General features: G+C 41.5%; 1 protein-coding gene across 1 annotated transcript; it reads left to right on the top strand.

Moving 5' to 3' along the window:
- The first annotated feature begins 16 nt into the window (after positions 1-16).
- Positions 17-8,014, top strand: LOC146238045 (uncharacterized). The gene is made up of 2 exons (XM_084685360.1): positions 17-357; positions 6,098-8,014. Exons 1-2 carry the CDS (start codon positions 165-167, stop codon positions 7,456-7,458), a joined length of 1,554 nt encoding a protein of 517 aa, XP_084541486.1. The 5' UTR covers positions 17-164; the 3' UTR covers positions 7,459-8,014.
- Positions 8,015-20,015: the final 12,001 nt, after the last annotated feature.

Here is a 20,015-nt window from a genome sequence, read left to right as displayed (position 1 = left end):
ACCGGGACCACGTTATTCCTCCTCCTGGCACTAATTTCACGCCATACCGGAACAGCTTGAGTTGTTTACATCCGGCTAGAAAGAAAGACCTTGAAGGAAAAAGCTAATTGACTCGAGCTACAATTATCATAGCTCGTAAACTATCCGATTTGTTCAACACCAAAATGTCTAAACTAGAGGTGTTCAGGGATTTTATCACTGAGCGATTAACAACAGCAGTTCTGGAGATATGCGCAGTCGTTGAAAAATCGTTTGACGAGTTCGATGAGGAGATTTCTCGTTCGAAGGAGGAGAGTGCGCGACTGCAACGTTTGTTGGACATTGTTCTTCAACCTGAAATCAAGATTCACCGAGCAGGTTCGATATAATAACTAGTTGATTATAATCTGCTGTGCTTAAATATTCATTAGCGTAAGGGGTCCCATTATCGTCCACTTAGCTCTCGACGTTCGTTAGCAATGTTACGAAAATGTCGTTATAATACAAATTAAAAACGTTATGTCACAACATTGTACTTGAATATATAGATACACAGCTATATTATAACATTCCGGTTCTGAAATCCAATCAGGATATGCCTAGAAATGTTACTTTCCTGATTTTAGCAGTTAGTCAGGGGGTCCCATTATCGTCCACCCAACCACTTTCAATGGAGAAATGTCAGTTTGACGCTGCGGATGGCAGATGCTACACATACGGTTTGAGAGCGTATTTGCATACTCAAATCTCAAAATAAGAAGCTGTAATTTGGTGTGCAGCAATATAAGATGTATACATATCGATGAGTTACTTTCTTTCGTTGCTGCTGCATATCTTCTTTAAGAAATTAACGGAAGAAACGGTTGTGGACGATAATGGGGCCCTTTCACTATATCTTATGTGATGTTGCACAGTCAGACCCAGATGTTTTGTCAACATTTAGGTCGTAGATAAAAGTCGGGATGGAGTCCCGTTTCTTTTGTGAATGGACGATGCAGTACTACAGCATGTAGCTAGTAGCCTAACCCAGCTGTCCCTTTAAAGCTAGCTCTATCATGAACGAATTACTGTTTGTAAGTTCAGTAAATTGCATTTGTTGTCGCTTGGAACTCCGTTGTGATTACATTGAGAGCAGAACGTTTTTGTATTCCCTGTTAGTATAAACTAGTACGCAGTGTTGGGAAGGATACTTTCAAAACGTATTTTACAGAATACATGCCCAAAAATGTATTTTGTAACATGTTAAGGCCTTTACACACTGAGTCCGAAATGAGTGTCTGAAATGTTCGCACGTTAAAAATAAATCGCGATTACACACTGTTTCAGAAACTTTCGTCCGTCAAAAAAAAGTTCGGATTGGGTTCGATTTTCTGAGTTTTTCGCTAGTGATGGCCAATCGGAGTGTTCTTGTGTCTTGTAACGTAGCAACCATGGTAAACATTTCTAGCTTTCAGTTTCAAGATGGAGGAAAAACAAATCGCCTGTGTGGCTGTATAGTGTGGCTGAGTCCTGTACGATACGTCTCTGTATTTGTATGGAGTCAGATGGCTGAGCAGATGGCTGAGCAGATGGCTGAGCAGATGGCTGAGCAGATGGCTGAGCAGATGGCTGAGCAGATGGCTGAGCAGATGGCTGAGCAGATGGCTGAGCAGATGGCTGAGCAGATGGCTGAGCAGATGGCTGAGCAGATGGCTGAGCAGATGGCTGAGCAGATGGCTGAGCAGATGGCTGAGCAGATGGCTGAGCAGATGGCTGAGCAGATGGCTGAGCAGATGGCTGAGCAGATGGCTGAGCAGATGGCTGAGCAGATGGCTGAGCAGATGGCTGAGCAGATGGCTGAGCGGTGAGGGAGTTGGGCTAGTAAACAGAAGGTTGACAGATAAATTCCCCGCCGTGTCAAACTGACGTTGTGTCCTTGGGCAAGGCACTTCACCCTACTTGCCTCGGGGGGAATGTCCCTGTACTTACTGTAAGTCGCTCTGGATAAGAGCGTCTGCTAAATGACTAAATGTAAATGTATTTGTACAGAGCAATTAATAAAAAAAATGAGGCCTAGCGAAGGGTTGCCGACGTTGTCGGTGCTCCTGGTGTTTTTTTTTTGTACTTTCAAATTCAGTCTTGTCACATTCGCAACCAATGGGCCTATCTGTGATCTATCTGTGATCTCGCCGACACAACCAATGAGGGTTTTCACCGACGTCACATTCTGGGCAGTAACCCGGATGCGCGGCCATTGTGGAGGCACTCGGTGTAAATAGCTGAACGGAGTACAATGGAGTATTATGCGCTTTGGATACTATAAGTGAATGTAGCCATGTCCAAACAACCGAAAAGCTCATCAAAACACGGCCAAGATAAAAAGGCATATAGGGAAGGACTTGGACCACAAGAAAATGCGCGATATTTCGAGAAATTATGATTTATTGGCGGTGTAGATCCCTAAGAGTTAGCTCCCTCTTGGATCCGTGATGACCCTGTGATTCTTCCTTTAGTTGCATATCCCAATATAGTCAACTAAGCTACCTGGTTTTCTCGCTGAGCCCATACACAGCAGAAGACCTTAAAGGGGCAATTGACTGCAAAACCGATTTTACCTTGTCATAGTTGAATAACGACAGTTCGGTGGGGAAAATGAACATACCGTGAATATCAAAGTCCATTGACACCTCTTTCCTATTCAAATCTCAAAAATAAAATAATTGGCTGTAAAACGCTAGCTTTTCAACAAAGCTACCGGTCCTACATAGGACCGTTGATCGCCCTCTTATTGGCTCTGGTCTGTATCTTTGTCACGCCCCAGAATTTACATCCAGACCAGCCCGAGGTAGCGTCTATCTCCGATACTAGTTTAGCTGTGCGCTGCTCTGTGTAAGCTACTTATAAGGAATTACAAAGAAGAACGTTTTGAATTATAACAAGGATATTGAAAATGGACCACGGTCGTAAATGCTGTGTTCCAGGCTGTAGCCTACAGGGAAGGCTAACACTCACAGTCTTTCCAAGGAGCCAAACATTCAACATTCAGGCATGGCTGCTGTTGTCTTACGAGAAGATCCCGGCGAAGTTTAACATTCTTCCCCTGCTAGCATAATTGCATGCCTGTTGATTCGATAGCGATTGCGAAGATATATGAAATATTACATTTGTTATTAGACTATTACATCAATCTACTCCAAAATATAGGGTTAGAACTTTATTTCGGCCGGGGGGGGGGACAGACCTGCCCCCACTGCTATAAAAATCCTAGAGGAAACACTGTATGTCTGATACTTTATTAACATTTATGTATTAAATTAACTCACTAGGCAGCAATATTCTGAAGCAGAAATAGAAATTGCTATGCTAGCTACTAGGGGTGGGCGATACTGCAAAATTTGGTATAGATCCGATACCAAGTAAATACTGGGCCAGTATTGCCGATACCAATACCAATATGATACTTTTTAATTTGAAAAGCAGCTGATCTACTTATATGTAGGGTAAGGCCATATCTCATACTTTATGAAGTCAATGCATCATCAATATGCACATTTGAATTAAAATAGAAAATCAGTATGTAATTATCATAACAATTATGTTTTATGTTTATTGTATGCTCACCTGCCCACCAAGGTAAATTCCTTGTTTGTGTACACTTACTTGGTGATTGAACACATTTCTGATTAATCTGATTCGCATTTTCATGATCATTGAGCTTCTCTTTCTCTCTGCCAGTGTGCTGCTGACTGAGTCATGTACTGCACGTGCACGTCTGGGGCAAAGTGAGTTGCACAAGTACATCTTATTGAACATAATTTATTTTCATAACCATTTATCAAAGTAGAACAGCTTTCTCAAGCAGTTTGTGATGCATTTTGGAAACAGGAGATGAGCCCCTGGTCTAATGCGCCACCTGGCTTGAGAAACCCGTTTTCAAAGACTTACTTTTAGTCATTATTTGGGTAGAACACGTATTCTGAATGCCTTCGGCGGAATTCAAATGAGCCATTTTAATCTAAATTAATCTTGATTAAAACAGACACCAGAGTATCTTAACAATGTCTGGTATATTTCCACTGCCAAATGTGGCTTTATTTGAAACTTACTTAAGTTTCAAATAAAATGATGATAAAATGAATCACTAATCTTTGAAAATAGCTTAATCCTCGCAAATCAAGTTTTTCTTCAAATATGTGTCAACAAATCTTTAATATACACCAGATTATTCTAATAAATTCTGGCCTACTTCCAAAACCTTTCACCTTTCAATAAGTTTTAAACAAAAGCTCAAATAAATTGCTCATCTTTGAAAATAGCACGCTAATATTAATAACTTTTCAAAATTGTGAGCCTATTTGTGCACATTCTGAAGATTTTTTGCACTGTGAATTTACACTGTTTTACACTTCTGTTACACAGTTCAGTTTTTGAATAAAGGGTCGGAAATGGATGCTTTAAAAAAATTTTTTTTATCCGATTCATCAATTAATCGAAAAAAGAATTGACAGATTAATCGATTATTAAAATAATCGTTAGTTGCAGCCCTAGAGAATTGCACGGACACCCGCTTCACACTGCGCGAGGGGAGTCGGCTGCTGTCCGTAGGATAACTAGCCAGTTGAGATCGCGTGTGTGCATCCTTGAGAACTGTAAATCGTATAACTTATGTTGTCAGTTCATTTAAGCCTGTTATTGATTAATTTACATTTGCAAGAACTATAGAATAAGTTAACTGGTGATTTTCGTTGTTTGTATTCTTCACCTGCTAGCTAAATTGCAAATGGCTGTTGATTCAATTGCGATTATTGAATGTTCTTGCTCACGTTTGAATGGTTTCATTCTATACTCTGGTTTTTGGTTTCCCTATGAAGAAGGGGGGGGGTTGTTGTTTGGACAGACCTGCTAAAAATATCCTTCTATGTTAGCCTTTGCCAGCCCCCATTTGGCTCAACATCCTCTTCCGTCCATCCGTCTTGCTAAACGTCCCTCTCAACATCATCGACTTGCCATCGCCATCCGTCCATGCGAAGACCCCTAGCGACGACGTCCATATGGACGTCCACAACACTCTGAGGGATTTAGCTGCCATTCCCTACTTAGTTGAATGTATGACTAATGAGAGTCACTCATTAGCTTATCAGAAGGCTAGATACATGTTTAGATGTTTTATCCCTAACCTTAAACAAGTCATATGTTATATGACATCAGAACTACCAGTTGTATGTGCTGCAAACAATAGTGGTGAAAATTGGGTTGAGTCAGAACATCTTTGGATAAGGGTTGGGTGAAGTGTTCCCTATTTGGGCGACCATCCCTTTGACCAGGGTTCCCCAATTAGATTTCCAAAAGGGCCAAATTTGGTCCAGCATGCCAAGCTAAGAGCCAACATGTTTGTTTGTTTTTTGGTGTCAGTTTTATGCACGGATGTTACTTTTATTATGATTTTATAACTATTGTATAAATGTATCATTAGTAATGGTGTTGGGAGTCACACAAGAAAAAAATGTAGCTACTCTTGAAACAAAATTAGTCTAAAACCAACGAATGTATTATGAAATGCCCCTGGAGTATATTCTGTCAGCAAACAAAAAGTCCAGCAAACATAACAGAAAGCTGTTCCATGTCGGTTCGGTCACAGGACTAGTCTATTGCTAGTGAGAATGCTTCCGTTTTCCTCAAATTGGTGTTTGGACTGGAAAAAACACTCAGCTAAAACTTTGACTCTTCTGGTTGCCGTGTTAGCCGACAGCGGCACTTGTTTAACAGCTCAACAACCTTTTTGGGGGATTTTTCCTATTGGTTTAAAACTTCGGCAGCCATCCATGTCAATTGCACATTGTTTAATTAACTCGGCATTGGCGAATGGCTTCTTAGCTCTTGCAAGCTTCCAAGAAACGTGTAACAAAGCAGCTGTTGCGCTTTCTTGTGCCAATGTTGTTATACACAAAAATTGCGTTGTTTTTTCTGGGTAGTTTGCAATTAAACTGGCAGCATGAAGAGAGTTATAGCTGTCAGCTTTAGTAGATACTAAAGTATCTACGTACTTAAGTTTTAATTGGTCTCTTGAGCTGTCAATCTAGGTTGCATAACAATGAAGCAGGCCACATCTAACTGTTGTCTTGCCTCTTCTTCCCCCCAGATGTGCAGCAGCTCTCTCTCCCGGAGCCCCCACAGATTAAAGAGGAAGCGGAGCTGTGGACCAGTCAGGAGGAAGAGCAGCTCCAAGGACTGCAGTCTGAAACTACAGACTCCATGTTCACTTCTACCAGCGTGAAACATGACTGTGATCAGGAGGGCTCCTCTGAATGTTCACATCTTGACCAAACTGTTAAAGTGGAGAACAGAGAAGGAGACTCTCTACCCACCAACACAACTGAGGAGCAAATCAAGATGCTTGATGGACAAGACAACGTAGCACCAGAACCAGGCAGTGACTCTCAGCCCCTCTCTGTTATAGATCCAGACTGTCCTACAGCTCAGAGTTTGGAGGAGGAATATGGAAGACTGCTGCTGTTTGGGAACAGAAACAATGAGGCTCTGACAAGGGAAAATATGCCACAGAGACGTCACACAGGAAAAACAATACATCAGTGTCAACAATGTAACAAACGGTTTTCTCAGAAGGGTAATCTGGTTATTCATATGAGGACACACACAGGAGAGAAACCGTATCAATGTCAGGAATGTAGCAAAAGATTTAGTGTGAAATCTTATTTGGTTGGACACATGAGGACACACACAGGAGAGAAACCGTATGAATGTCAAAGATGTAACAAACGGTTTGCTCAGAAGAGTAATCTGGTTGAACACATGAGGATACACACAGGAGAGAAACCGTATCAATGTCAGGAATGTAGCAAAAGATTTAGCGGGAAGTCTCATTTGGTTCGACACATGAGGACACACACAGGAGAGAAACCATATCAATGTCAGGAATGTAGCAAACTCTTTGCTTTACGTGGTTATCTGGAACAACACATGAGGATACACATAGGAGAGAAACCTTATCAATGTCAGGAATGCAGCAAACTCTTTGCTCATAGTGGTTCTCTGGAAAAACACATGAGGATACACACAGGAGAGAAACCATTTCAATGTCAGGAATGTAGCAAACTCTTTTCTCAAAGTGGTTCTCTGGAATATCACATGAGGATACACACAGGAGAGAAACCTTTTCAATGTCAGGAATGTAGCAAAAGATTTAGCGTGAAGTGTCATTTGGTTGGACACATGAGGACACACACAGGAGAGAAACCATATAAATGTCAAGAATGTAGCAAACTATTTGCTCATAGTGTTTCTCTGGAACATCACATAAGGAAACACACAGAAGAAAAACCTTTTCAATGTAGAGAATGTAGCAAAACATTTAGCGGGAAGTGTCATTTGGTTAGACACATGAGGACACACACAGGAGAGAAACCATATCAATGTCAGGTATGTAGCAAACTCTTTTCTCAAAGTGGTTATCTGTATAAACACATGAAGACACACAGGTGAAAAACTGTATCAATGTCAACAATGAAACAGATATTTTGCTGTGAGGCCTATACTATGAAGCAAGTTCAATATACCTGGGAGGTATTCCAGAAAGTGGGTTTTGTGAAAACCCTGAGTTGGGTAACCTTAAAATGAGGCAAACTCTGGGTTTTCCGTTACAGAAAGAGAAGTAACGCAAACTGTTGGTCAGTGTCCATGGTAACTGCCTCTGTGAACCTAACATACTCGCTCGAAGGTTTTCCATGAAACACTCTGCATATCTACCCATCCCCTCTCACTTTCTGAGCCTGATACAGTTGGCAGACTCCTTGGCTTTTCTGGTTCAGCCGACCAATCTCAAATAAAATGTAATTTGCTTAGTTATACACATGGAGAGGATTTTAAGACTGCGATTCGATGTGCTTTTATTCCCTGATGAATACCATTTCCCATCACATTCCATGATTTATTTTAGCATCATTCTCAGCCATTCCATCGCTAATGTAACACATCGTGGATGTGCAATCAGAACCGACCAAATCTTTTTTGGCACTGAAATAAAGACAAATCATTGAAATTGTATTTGGTCTTCTTCATTGCCTACAAATAGAAATCCAACAATGAGTATTTTTATCGTTTTTTATTCCTTCAATTTACATGATTTACCTGGGACCATGTACCCTCCTGTAACTGGTGTTCCAGCAAATCAATTTCAAGATTGTAAGGCCGAATCCCAATACTTCCCCTTACCCCTTACCCCTTAGTTTACCCCTAGCCCCTCAAAACTGAGGGGTAAGGGCTACATATCCCTAAGAAATGGGACCCACTTGGTTACGGGTATGTCATCTAGCACGTATCAATATCTCCGAAGCAAGTAGTGTTTTGCACTGATATCATACGAAATTTGCTGCTAATGGAGTTTACTTAAAACTGTAGACATGCTAGTAAGAGAAATGCGGGACTGTTGTGCAAATCAGCACTGTAACACTAGCGTACCTAACTAGCGATTTTTAGAAATGTTTCAATTAGGAAAATGGTTGCAAATATATAAGTACAGGACTGTGTATACCACAAAACAAGACTGTCATAATTTTTTTATCAATTAATTAAGCCGAAAATATTACATTTGATAATGATCTGGCCGCCATTGTTGCCGGTCGCGCAGTATTCACATAGCCCAAGGTTTCAAGAAAGCTCCCGATCTTACTTGGTTTTAACCTTTAGAGGAGTGAGTTCTAAATATTACCGACGCTGCCACCAGAGTGAGTTATTTTTTCAAAACGAAAGCTAGCTAGCCTTAGTTTGCTTCCGTTACCTAGCAACCTAGCATAATACTCATAGCAATGCTACTACCTGCTAGTGTTACTTGTTAGCCTCTTAATTGGAAATTTTGAAGCCATACTATAGCGTTTGTCATATAGTTTTTGTCTATCGGAAAATAGTCGGTTGGAATGTTCAGAATCACATATGTGTGACGGTACTCTGTGGGGCCCGCTTTCGAACGATCACATATATGTGACGCTACTAATTAACGGGTTAAGGGCTGTATAGCCCTACCCGTAGCTCAAAAAGAGTCTTGGGACACCACTAGCTCTCACGGGAACGCGCAAAACTAAGGGTAAGGGGTAAGGGGGAGTATTTGGATTCGGCCTAAGGGGTCAATATTGGCCAAACTGAAAATTCCATCTCCTCTCCTCATCCACACCTCCTCTAACTCACCGCTATCCTCCTTTCCCTACCCCTCCTCTCCTCATCCACACCACCTCTAGCCTCCTCTCCCTACCCCTCCTCTCCTCGTCCACACCTCTTTTTTTAGGGCAAATAATGCTAGTTTGCTGTTTACTTGATTATTCTCATGACAAGCAAACACAGAAAGTGCACCAGAAAGGAGCAGGGAGGTCATACTGTATATAAACAGGTAGCACCTAGTGGACAGGTGTGCTTCATGCAGCATGCAATATGTTACGTGGTGGCGGTAGTGGACCCAAGCGCACCAAACACAGACACAGTACTAGGAGTCTCTTCCTGTCTAATAAGATACCTTGAAATACGTCACATAACGGTCATTTTTTAAGAGAGAATATGAGCTGCCTTGATGTCTTAATGGCAGCACGTATTATCCATAACTCTGTGCGCGGGGTTACTGTGAGCAACAAGTTAAACAGAATCCTTTGACCGCCATTGCTCTACGTTTTTACAATTCATATTTCAGCTAACTACATTCTAAGCAGACACATTTAAAAAACGAAATTCACGAAGTTACATTTGTATTTCGAACAAACGGCAAACTTATCAGCAAATGTTAACACTATTTACCGCCTTGCATCATGGGAATTGACTAGCCAATGAGCCACACTATCTGCATTATTTCACGTCGTTATTTCATTCTTCAGTCAGTTTGACAGTATAACCTTCAAATTCTCGAGTAGCTTTTTCGTTTTTTTCCATTAATACTCCAATTGATAATTATTTGTATAAGAGTATATGGGTTTCAGAATGTTTTAGCAGTAATTAAGGTTAGAGCTTCAGTAACAAAAAAAGATTCAATGTGCAATGCATTAGATTTTCATAGACATGAATAATTAGAATGAGATGGATCTAAAAAATGTGACCTGTAATGTACTTTAAAATTATTTTTGACTGTTTTTGCTGTATAATAATAGAAAACATACATCTTACTCCAGAATTCTTTTATACCATTTTCTGTTTCTAAGCATACTTCTTAAAAGTACGTTATTGAGTACGTAGTGAAGGGCTACAAATCTGCAGTAAACTATTATGAGGGCCCCGTTCTCGCCAAGTGACTCAAGATCTGAGGCGTTTGAGGGGCCCATAAACATTTTAATACATTAGTAAATAATAGTAAAATTAAATTTAGAAGTTTACTTGTTGACTTACTTACATTAAATGAAAGTGCACTTGAAAGTATTGCAAAGTATACTTTGAGGTTCTTTAGGAAGTATACTTCATGAACTCAAAGTGCACTACACAGGTTACTTTAGAGTATTCCAAAGTATACTTTGAAGTACTTGAGGAAGTATACTTGATGAACTGAAAGTGCACTTCACAGGCTACTTCGCAGTGTACAAAAGTGAACTATTTTCAAAGCATACTTAAAAGTATATTAAAAGTAAACTATGTTCTAAGTATACTTCTTAAAAGTATATTAAAAGTGAACTATTTTCTAAGCATACTTCTTAAAAGTATATCAAAAGTGAACTAAAAGTGTACTATCCATATTTTAGTATAATTATAGTATACTTTAATATACTTCTTTTTTGTAAGGGATGTGATAGCTTTTGTGAGGCTTGGTCTGAAGATAATCTCTGCCAAATTTAGTGAAGATTGGACAACATGTGTAGGAGGAGTAGAGAAAAAACGTTTTTCAATTAATTTAAAATCCCATCTCTGTTCTGCTTTTCTGAATGGACTGTTACCAGAGATAGCTGCTGCCGTCAAACTCTCCTGTGTTTGTTATGAGAAAGCCCGCTTGGATGAACTACGACAACACAGTAGACATAACCAAGCCTAGCTGATGGCCAAGAAACAACAGAGGACCGTCAAAGCTGAGAAGGAACTTCATCAAGCCACACTGACTCTTCTTCAGACCGCATCCCAGCAACGTGGAGGCAAAGGCGGCTTCAACAAGAAGGGCAGGAAGGGAGAACAAGGGCGCAGTAAAGGACACTACAAGGGTCGGCATTTCCACAAAGACCCTGATACCTGTTTCAAGTGTGGGGAAAAAGGACAATGGACAAGGGACTGTCCTAATAAAGGGGGGGAGAAGAATGAGTTCTCCCACCAGAAGAACGGCTTTCATTCATCCGATTGACTAAGAGGGCAGGAGACGGGAGCTGAGCGTAGACCACTGGCCTCAACAGCATGAAAAAGGTACCTTGCACACGCCTGCACACTGCAAGGAAGAATTGCTTGCTACACATTCCATTTGCGATAAAGATTTGCTTGCTTGCTGCAATGAAGAAATGCTTGCTGATAATGCTGAGGGACAGCTAGTATCCAGATGTATTTCAATTTCATCAGAAAAATTTGAACCCCAACTTATTCATTCTTTTTGTCATTCATTCTTATTGTCTTATTCATCTGAAGCATACAAGAGTTTTCCTCAGTTTACCATGATGATAGCAGAACGCTCTATTACATTTTTTGTAGATTCAGGTGCTACAAATTCAGTCATTAAAAGTACAGAGTTCCCCTGTTCGCCCAAGCTTAGTGGTCGTTTTGTTTATTCAATGGGCGCCTCAGGTCAGGTTGTTAAAGAAAATCTTACTGTACCCTTACCCTGCAACATTCCAATTGACCCTTTGAAGCATTCTTTTTTGTTATGAAATCTATGTCCTATTAATCTGATGGGTAGGGATTTCATGTGTTGTTGGGTATTTGTTTGTTGTCTACACCAGAGGGCATCAAGGTTACTGAATTATCTGAGGTTTTTTGTACTATGGCACTCTTAAGTCAGACAGATCTGCTGTTTGCCTATCAGTGGAAAGTAACAGACCCTCCAAAGAGTGGGAGACTGTTTGAGATAGCCAGGTCACTTGTCTCCTCTGTTCATGTTGATTTTATGATGCCGGATGATTTGCATTGTACTCATATTAGTATTGGAGCAGATACAGTTTATGAAACCGGCTGGTTTCAGGCTGTAAAATCAGAAAGTTTGCAGATTGTTAATTTGTATTATATGGATTCTTGTTGTGCTGCTGAAGTGTTGTTAAACTGAGATCAACTTAGTTTCTTTGATGTTTGTGATTCTACTTCTCATGTCTCATTGGTCAAGATTTCCGACATGACTTGGCAAGATTTGGGCCTGTTTCTTGCTGAATGCTTATAGGTCACTGACTGGGTCAGTACAACCGACCCTAACGTTTCTTATTCACTTACTATGAATTGTTTTAAGAAGTCTTTCCTTGCTGATGTGCCTGTGGTCCATCACGTACAAATAGTAAAGGAGTCTGTTCACTTGCCTGTTCTGACACTGACAAAGTCTGATTTATCACCTGACCCAGCACTTGACTCAGTTCCTAAAACTTTGTGGGCCTCTGGCAAGTATGATGTTGGTTTGATCAAGAACTGTGAGCAAGTGGTTATCACTCCAAAGTCTGATTTCCGGCCCTGTCGAAAACAATACCCACTTAAACCTGAAGCTCTTGCCGGTATCAGACCTGTTTTTGAGTCTCTGCTCAATGCTGGAGATATTGTATCTTGTGAGTAATCTCCTGTCAGATCCCCTTTATTTCCTGTTGAAAAGATTTGTGACGTGGGCCTTCCTGTTGAGTGGCGCTTTGTTCAGGACTTGCAAGCTGTCAATGCTGCTGTGCAGCCACGTGCTCCACACGTGCCTAATCCTTACACCATTCTATCACAAGTCCCACCCACAGCAAGATTCTTTTCTGTTGTTGACTTGGCCAATGCCTTTTTCAGTGTTCCTGTTCATAAAGACAACCAGTATTGGTTTGCATTCAACTTTGACGGCAAAGCTTACACTTTCACCAGGTTATGTCAGGGCCATGGCCGTAACTACCATTGAGGACACAGAGGTTGTGTCCTTGGTATTTTTTTTCCTATTTTAGTTTTTTTTTGTGCTTAATTTGTGGTAAAAAAACTGAGTGCAGGACGATGATCTTGGTCTCCCACAAACCGTAAAGTGATTTTATACTTGAAGAGCCAAGCTCAAGAGGTTGGACATACGTGCTGCGCGTCATCAACAAAACGCACTGTTGCTATGGTAACCACCACACACAAGTCGGACGCTGATGTTGTTACCGCTATAGACACACCGCTACCGTTAGTGAGTCAGTTAGTTACAGTCACTGGAAGAGGAGCGCATCAAACCAAACATGTAGGATGAGAGAAATTTAAGTGGCAGATGACTGTGAGAAGAAAATTCATTTTCATGTGGAAATATTTTTATTGCAGCCCAGCGTACTACTCAGATAAGGAAACATCGAATCAAAGTTTGGTTAACTCCGTCAGTACCGGTCGTCAATCAATTTTCCACCGTTGGAACAACATTCATTTTGTGATTGATATGTCATTGATGTGATTGATTGAAAATGAAACGTTTATTCAGTGTTGATTTCTCAATGTCGGATGTTGAACCTGTTATATAGATACAAAATAAAACATCCGGTTAATTTTCAAAATAATAATAAATATTTTTGGGTGGTAAATTGCCCTTACTTCATGAGTCAATGGTCCTTCAAAAAGCCTCAGAAAGCCCCATTTTTACCTCAAAATTTCAAAAGCTCCACACCGCCCTCAAGGTTTTTTTTTTAAAGATTTTTGACACATCTGAATACATGATGTTGAAATGGCATATTGTTTTAATTTCTATCAGTTTAGGATTTGACTGTGTTTATATTCTTCACTAAAAGGAAAACAGGATAGGGAGGAAAAGTTTGTGTCAAACCAAGCTCATCTTTGGGCCAAGCAGCAAGAAGAGGAGCAGTGAAGAGAGAGATAGAGGGAGAGCAGATACTATAAAAATAAGAGACTATACCAGAACTGTATAAGTTTTAAAAATCAGATGTTTAATGCATGATAATTGGGTGATGTTCTCTGATAACAAACAAATAAACCTATTCAAAAGTCATAATGATGATGTTTTTGCTCCTTAAAACTCTTACGAAAATGGCCAGGTTTAAATAATGTAATTTAAAAAAAATTTGGGGAGCATGCCCCGGACCCACCTAGAAGTTCTGACTCATGACCACAGTATTTTTGGGGCCCTGCGTACGGCCCTGGTCAGGCGAACTGTGAAAGTCCTACAATCTACAACGAGGCCATAAAGACCAGCCTTGAGACACTTGAACTTTCTCCAGGAACAGTTTTGCTGACCTACGTCGATGACCTCATGACCTGCTCGCCAACTGCTGACCAGTTCAGAAAAGACACAATCACCTTGCTTAAACATTTGGTCTCAGAAGGCCACAAAGCCAGTTTGTCAAAACTGCAGTTTGTTAAAGAGTCTGTAACATTTTTGGGACATGTAATCACAGCTGAGGGCAAATCTCTCTCTCCCAAGAGAATAGCAGCAATTAAAAACATCCCAAAGCCAATTACAAAAAAGCAAGTCATGTCATTTCTTGGAATTTGTTCTTACTGTCGACAGTTCATTCAAAATTATGTAATCCTTGAGGCCCCACTCAGTGCACTGATTCATGGCCAGAGCCTCTCCTCAAATGACAAAGTTACATGGACACCGGAAGCGTATGACAGTTTTTGTGAACTGAAACTAACCCTACAGTCTTCACCCACTCTAGGTCTTCCAGATCCAACTAGGCCTTTCATTCAAGCTGTGGATGAGAAAAATGGGTGCATGACTTCTGTTCTTCTGCAGGAGCATGGGGGCGGGCAACGTCCAGTTGCTTACTTCTCTGCTAAACTTGACCCAGTTGCAGCTGGACTTCCGCTTTGTCTGAGAGCTGTGGCTGCTGCAGAGAAAGCAGTCATGGCATCAAGAGACATAGTCGGGTATTCACCTCTAACCCTCCTTGTCCCACATGCTGTTTCATTAATTTTGCTCGAACAGAAAACTTCTCATCTGTCTGCCGCTAGGTGGTTACGTTACAATGCCTCATTGTTGAATATGCCGAACATCACTATCAAGCGTTGTAATGTTCTTAACCCTGCTACCCTTTTACCCACAATTGTGGATGGTGAACCCCATGACTGTGTGCTTACCCTCCAGGAGGCCTACACTCCCAGACCTGATCTCCATGAAACACCATTAGTCAACCCCGACTTCATTTTTTTTGTGGATGGGTCCGCCTCTCGCGACCCCTCTACGAGTGTTAACAAAGTTGGATATGCTGTTTGTTCTGCACATGACACTCTTGTTTCAGGCTCTCTTCCCAGCCACCTCTCAGCCCAGGCAGCTGAGTTGATAGCTCTAACTGTCGTCTGGCTGCAGATAAATCTGTTACCATCTATACCGATTCCCTGTATGCCTTTGGTGTCGTTCACGATTTTGGTGCCCTATGGAAACACAGAAAGTTCCTCACCTCCTTGGGTAAACCCATCTCTCACCACACTAAAGTCGCTGCCCTGTTGGATGCAATCCTCCTTCCATCTAAAATTGCTGTGTGTAAATGTCAAGCCCACACCCATTCATGTGACCCTGTGTCTTTAGGGAATGACAGAGCTGACAAAGCTGCTAAGGCAGCTGCTCAGGCTTCAACCACTTCCTTCCTCTTTTCTGAACAAGCCTCGAACTCTGAGGTTCCCTCTTCTGAGGTTCCCTCTTCTCTCGCAGCTCTTCAGTCATTCCCCACCCTCCAGGAGAAAGCCCTGTGGAAGTCATCTGCCTGCACCCTAACAGAAGGAGTGTGGCGCAGTGAGTGTGGAAAACCCTGCCTTCCCAAACATGTATTTCCCCATTTTGCAAAATTGACACATGGGCGGGACCATGCGTCAAAAGCGGGGATGATAAGTATGCTAACACAACAGTGGTTCACAAAGGGATTTACAGCATATGCACAGAGATTTTGTCAGTCATGTATGATATGTGCAAACCACAATGTAGGACGAGGCATACCCACTACACAGGCCGCACATCTACCCCCATCACAGCCATTTGAACACCTCATGATGGATTTTATTGAGTTAACACCATCTGAGGGAAAAGTGTACTGTTCCGTTATGGTAGACTTATGGTCAAAATGGATTGAAGCTTTCCCTGCAAAACATGCCTCCAGCCATGTTGTTACAAAAGCACTACTAACTGAGATTGTTCCTAGATGGGGTATACCAGCAAAGGTCAGTAGCAACAATGGTGCACATTTTGTCAACTCTGCTCTCGATCAGGACAGAGAATATCTAGGTATTGACATGAGGCGTCATTGTGCATACCATCCGGCCAGTGGGGGAGCAGTCGAGCGGGAGAACGGGACCTTAAAGATGAAGCTGGCCAAATGCTGCGAGGACACTGGTCTCTCATGGACCAAAGCACTGCCCATTGCACTGACCGACATGAGAATGAGAAAGAGAACCAGAACTAATCTCAGTCCGTTTGAGATCCTTTTTGGGCAACCTCCTACACTGGGGGTGAATGCAAAGAGAAGGCCTTTACCTTCCACCTCTCTCTGTGAGGATGCAATTTTACAGTATTGTAAAAACTTGTCGGTTGTGCTCTCTCAGATTTCTACACAGGTAAAAGAGGCATTGCCCCAGCCAGCTGAAGGTACTCTACACAACCTTAAGCCAGGTGACTGGATCGTGGTGAAAGATCTGCGAAGGAAGAACTGGAGATCGAAGAGGTGCTTAGGACCGTTCCAGATCCTGCTCTACACACACTGCTGTAAAGACGGCTGAAAGAGCGACCTGGATCTACGCCAATCACTGCAGAAAGGTTCCTGAGCCTCCCGAGTAACCACACACCTGCCACACACTTACACGGCAGGGCTGACTCGTCACATTTCTACAGTGTACGAAGAACGCTGCTCTGAACTGCACCGGCGAAATACATCATGCACATACACGTTACAGAGAATACGCCCACATGTGTTGTCACCGAGCAACCTCCGAAGGACAACGTTGGACCGCCGATCACCATGAACACCGTTCCAGGTTAAGATGGCTGACTCTGGCTAATGATGGTTAAGGCCATTGACAGATCTGTTAACACCCAGTTCCTCAATCTTGCGGCTACTGACCGCAACCCCACTCTCGCTCCTCTACCAACTGACCTTTGGAGGCCCTGGGCAAGTCCATCTGATTTTGATTTTGGTTCTGATTCCAACTCTGATGATGCCTCGGTCATTGTCTAATTTGTTTTTGATCATGATTGTGTCACATTCTGATTTGTTGGAACGTTTGCCTATTGGTTCTTGGACATTTTACCCTTCTGAATTACGATATTTGCATTTTGGCCCGTATGATAAGATATTACATTACATACTGTATCCTCTGATGACACATTTCTTTTTCTTCTGATTGCTTTGATTTTCCCTTGTTTCCTACAATTTGTGTAGTACATCATCAGGCTAAAGTACGTGCTCTCATCAGTTTATCACGACCAACTTTTATTTGGTGATGATTATAATAGGTGACTGTCCTTTTATTTCCATATATGTTGGACACCTTTGTGTCTTCTCTGCCCTTCCGTGTAGATGGTAAAAAAATGAAAATCTGTATATTTTTCTGCTTGCTCAAAAAACTCAGAGACATCAATGTCTCACAAAAACAAATTTTGCTTATTCTACTGGTCAATGATGATGTGTTTTCAACTGTAACAAGGGTAACACATTTGATGTATTCCATGTAGTTGTATTTTCTTTGTTTTATATAATTTTTATGTTGATCAAGGGTTTGATCAAAAGGGGGGAATTGTAATAGAAAATTACTATTCTTTAAGATGTTGATAATATTCTTTGGCCTAGAACAATTATTGCTGAAGTTTTAACTTCTGTAAAAATGGCATAACCTTTTACATTTACATTTAGACATTTAGCAGACGCTCTTATCCAAAGCGACTTACGGTAAGTACAGGGACATTCCCCCCAAGGAAAGTAGGGTGAAGTGCCTTGCCCAAGGACACAACGTTATTTGGCACAGCCGGGAATCGAAACTGGCGACCTTCAGATTACTACCCCAATTCCCTAACCGCTCAGCCACCTGACTCCCTCCCTTTTAGGCTAAGACGTATTGATTAAGTTTCCGTTTGCTGACAAACGTCTAACAATTTGACTGTTTGACCCTGGTTGTTTTGCCCATACTCCAGGGGTGTTTTGCTGACAAGTTCTGCTTCTGTCGTCTCAAGCTCTGTTTTTTAATATTGAGCATCTGTATCCAGTTCTGCAACCTATTCCCTTTTTATCTTTCTGTTATTGAAGAATTCCTCTTTTGATAGACATTAAATTATGATGTAACTGTCTGGAATTACTGTATCAAAGATTGTTCAGATCATGACACATTTAGAGAGCCCTTCTACTCCAGAGATCATTTATGATACTGTTTTGGAATTGCTCCTCCTTGATTTCAAGAATAAACAGATAAAGACAAATTCTTCTGACTTCAATCATAGAAAATTTCACCACAAATCCTAAATATAATTAGCCTGACGTTGTCATACTCATAATTCTAGTCAGAATATGAGTCTGAAAACTCTCCATTGGGCTGTGACTACGCGGCGTGTTTCAACCGAACTCGTAAAACAAATGCCTCTTCGCTCAATTGGATAGACCTACAACCAATCAGAGCAACGTAATATGTTGTTTGTTGAAAACGAATTCAACCCAAGGGCTCTTTCGTGACGTTGTTGATTACATTACTGTTGATCATCTGACCATCATCGTATAAAGCCCGCCCTGGCAATTTCATTGGTCCGTCCCGATCCTGGTTTTATGTAGTTGTTCCCAATACGAGACCCTCCAGACCCAACTTCCCGACCAAATTTGTTTGTGGGCGGGGAGAAGTTGGGCTGGCAGCCAGGCAAAAATATAATATTTTAGCAACAATTAGCTTGTTAACTTGTGAATGTGCTGCCTGAATAGGGGTGCATGATATATTGACTCATTATCGTTTTTGCAGTATCACATTGTGCAATATCAAAATGTCCCAAAAAGTATGCAATGTTACGTTTATTTGTGGAGAGATGCGCCGGTGGCTTAGCCTGGTCCTAACCAGACCCTCGTACATTACATTTGTACAGAGGGTCTGGGATCTCTCCATTGACAAACGTTAACTTCCTAGAAGGCGGGTCCTCTTTTGAAGTTTAAAACTATTGGATCCGCCCAGAGCCACTCTGATTTGCCATAACCAATCGCAAGCGTTCGCCTTAGCCAACTCCTTCACCACTACTGTAACGGAGCTAGCTGCCGTAGCTGGAAAATCAAACTTTTCCCGAACCCCGTGGGGAGGAGGGCCACAACATCATGGCCACCAACAAAACTCAGCAAGGAATGTTCTTGCCCTGGCTTTTACCTATGGATATTCGGCAGCGTCGCTGCCACAATCGCAGAATAGATCTTTCTCCGCCGCCATTACTGAACTACTCAAACTAGTGTACGACATTAACGTCTCAGCCACTCCCTCTGTTCGCCGATTGGACCTACAAAAAAATTGTTTCTCGAAACCAACTTCAGAGCCCAGCTCCCAGACCTACTACTGAAGCGAAATCCAAATTGAGCTGAAGTACGTAGGAGGGCAGAGCCAGGCTACCGGTTGCTGTGTGTTGTGATCAATTTAGAGCCCGCATATTTCCAGTTGCCCTGTCACACATGCACACTTCGACAGCAGAAGTAGAAGTACAATGTAAATGTGCCATATGGTGGTACAGCGCGTAAGAGGCAAAACAACCATGTTGATGTGTTTTCCCATAACTTGAGTTTTATACATGTTTAAGAATATCGAAATTAATATCAATGTCGCAATATTCATGCTCAATATCGCAATATCACATTTTGTCAATATCGTGCAACCCTATGCCCAACTATAGGTTGTTTTATTGAATTTTCACCAAAATAGCTATTTGTTTTCAATTCCAATGTCTGGATCATACCCTCAATTGTAACTTAAATGTACAAACTTCCTTTCCATGCTGACAAGTGTCTTGGAAACAA

Source organism: Hypomesus nipponensis, chromosome 21 (genome assembly GCF_054491055.1).
Source record: "Hypomesus nipponensis isolate SF chromosome 21, ASM5449105v1, whole genome shotgun sequence".
Classification (NCBI taxonomy): domain Eukaryota; kingdom Metazoa; phylum Chordata; class Actinopteri; order Osmeriformes; family Osmeridae; genus Hypomesus; species Hypomesus nipponensis.
This window is presented reverse-complemented; position numbering and strand designations above follow the sequence as displayed.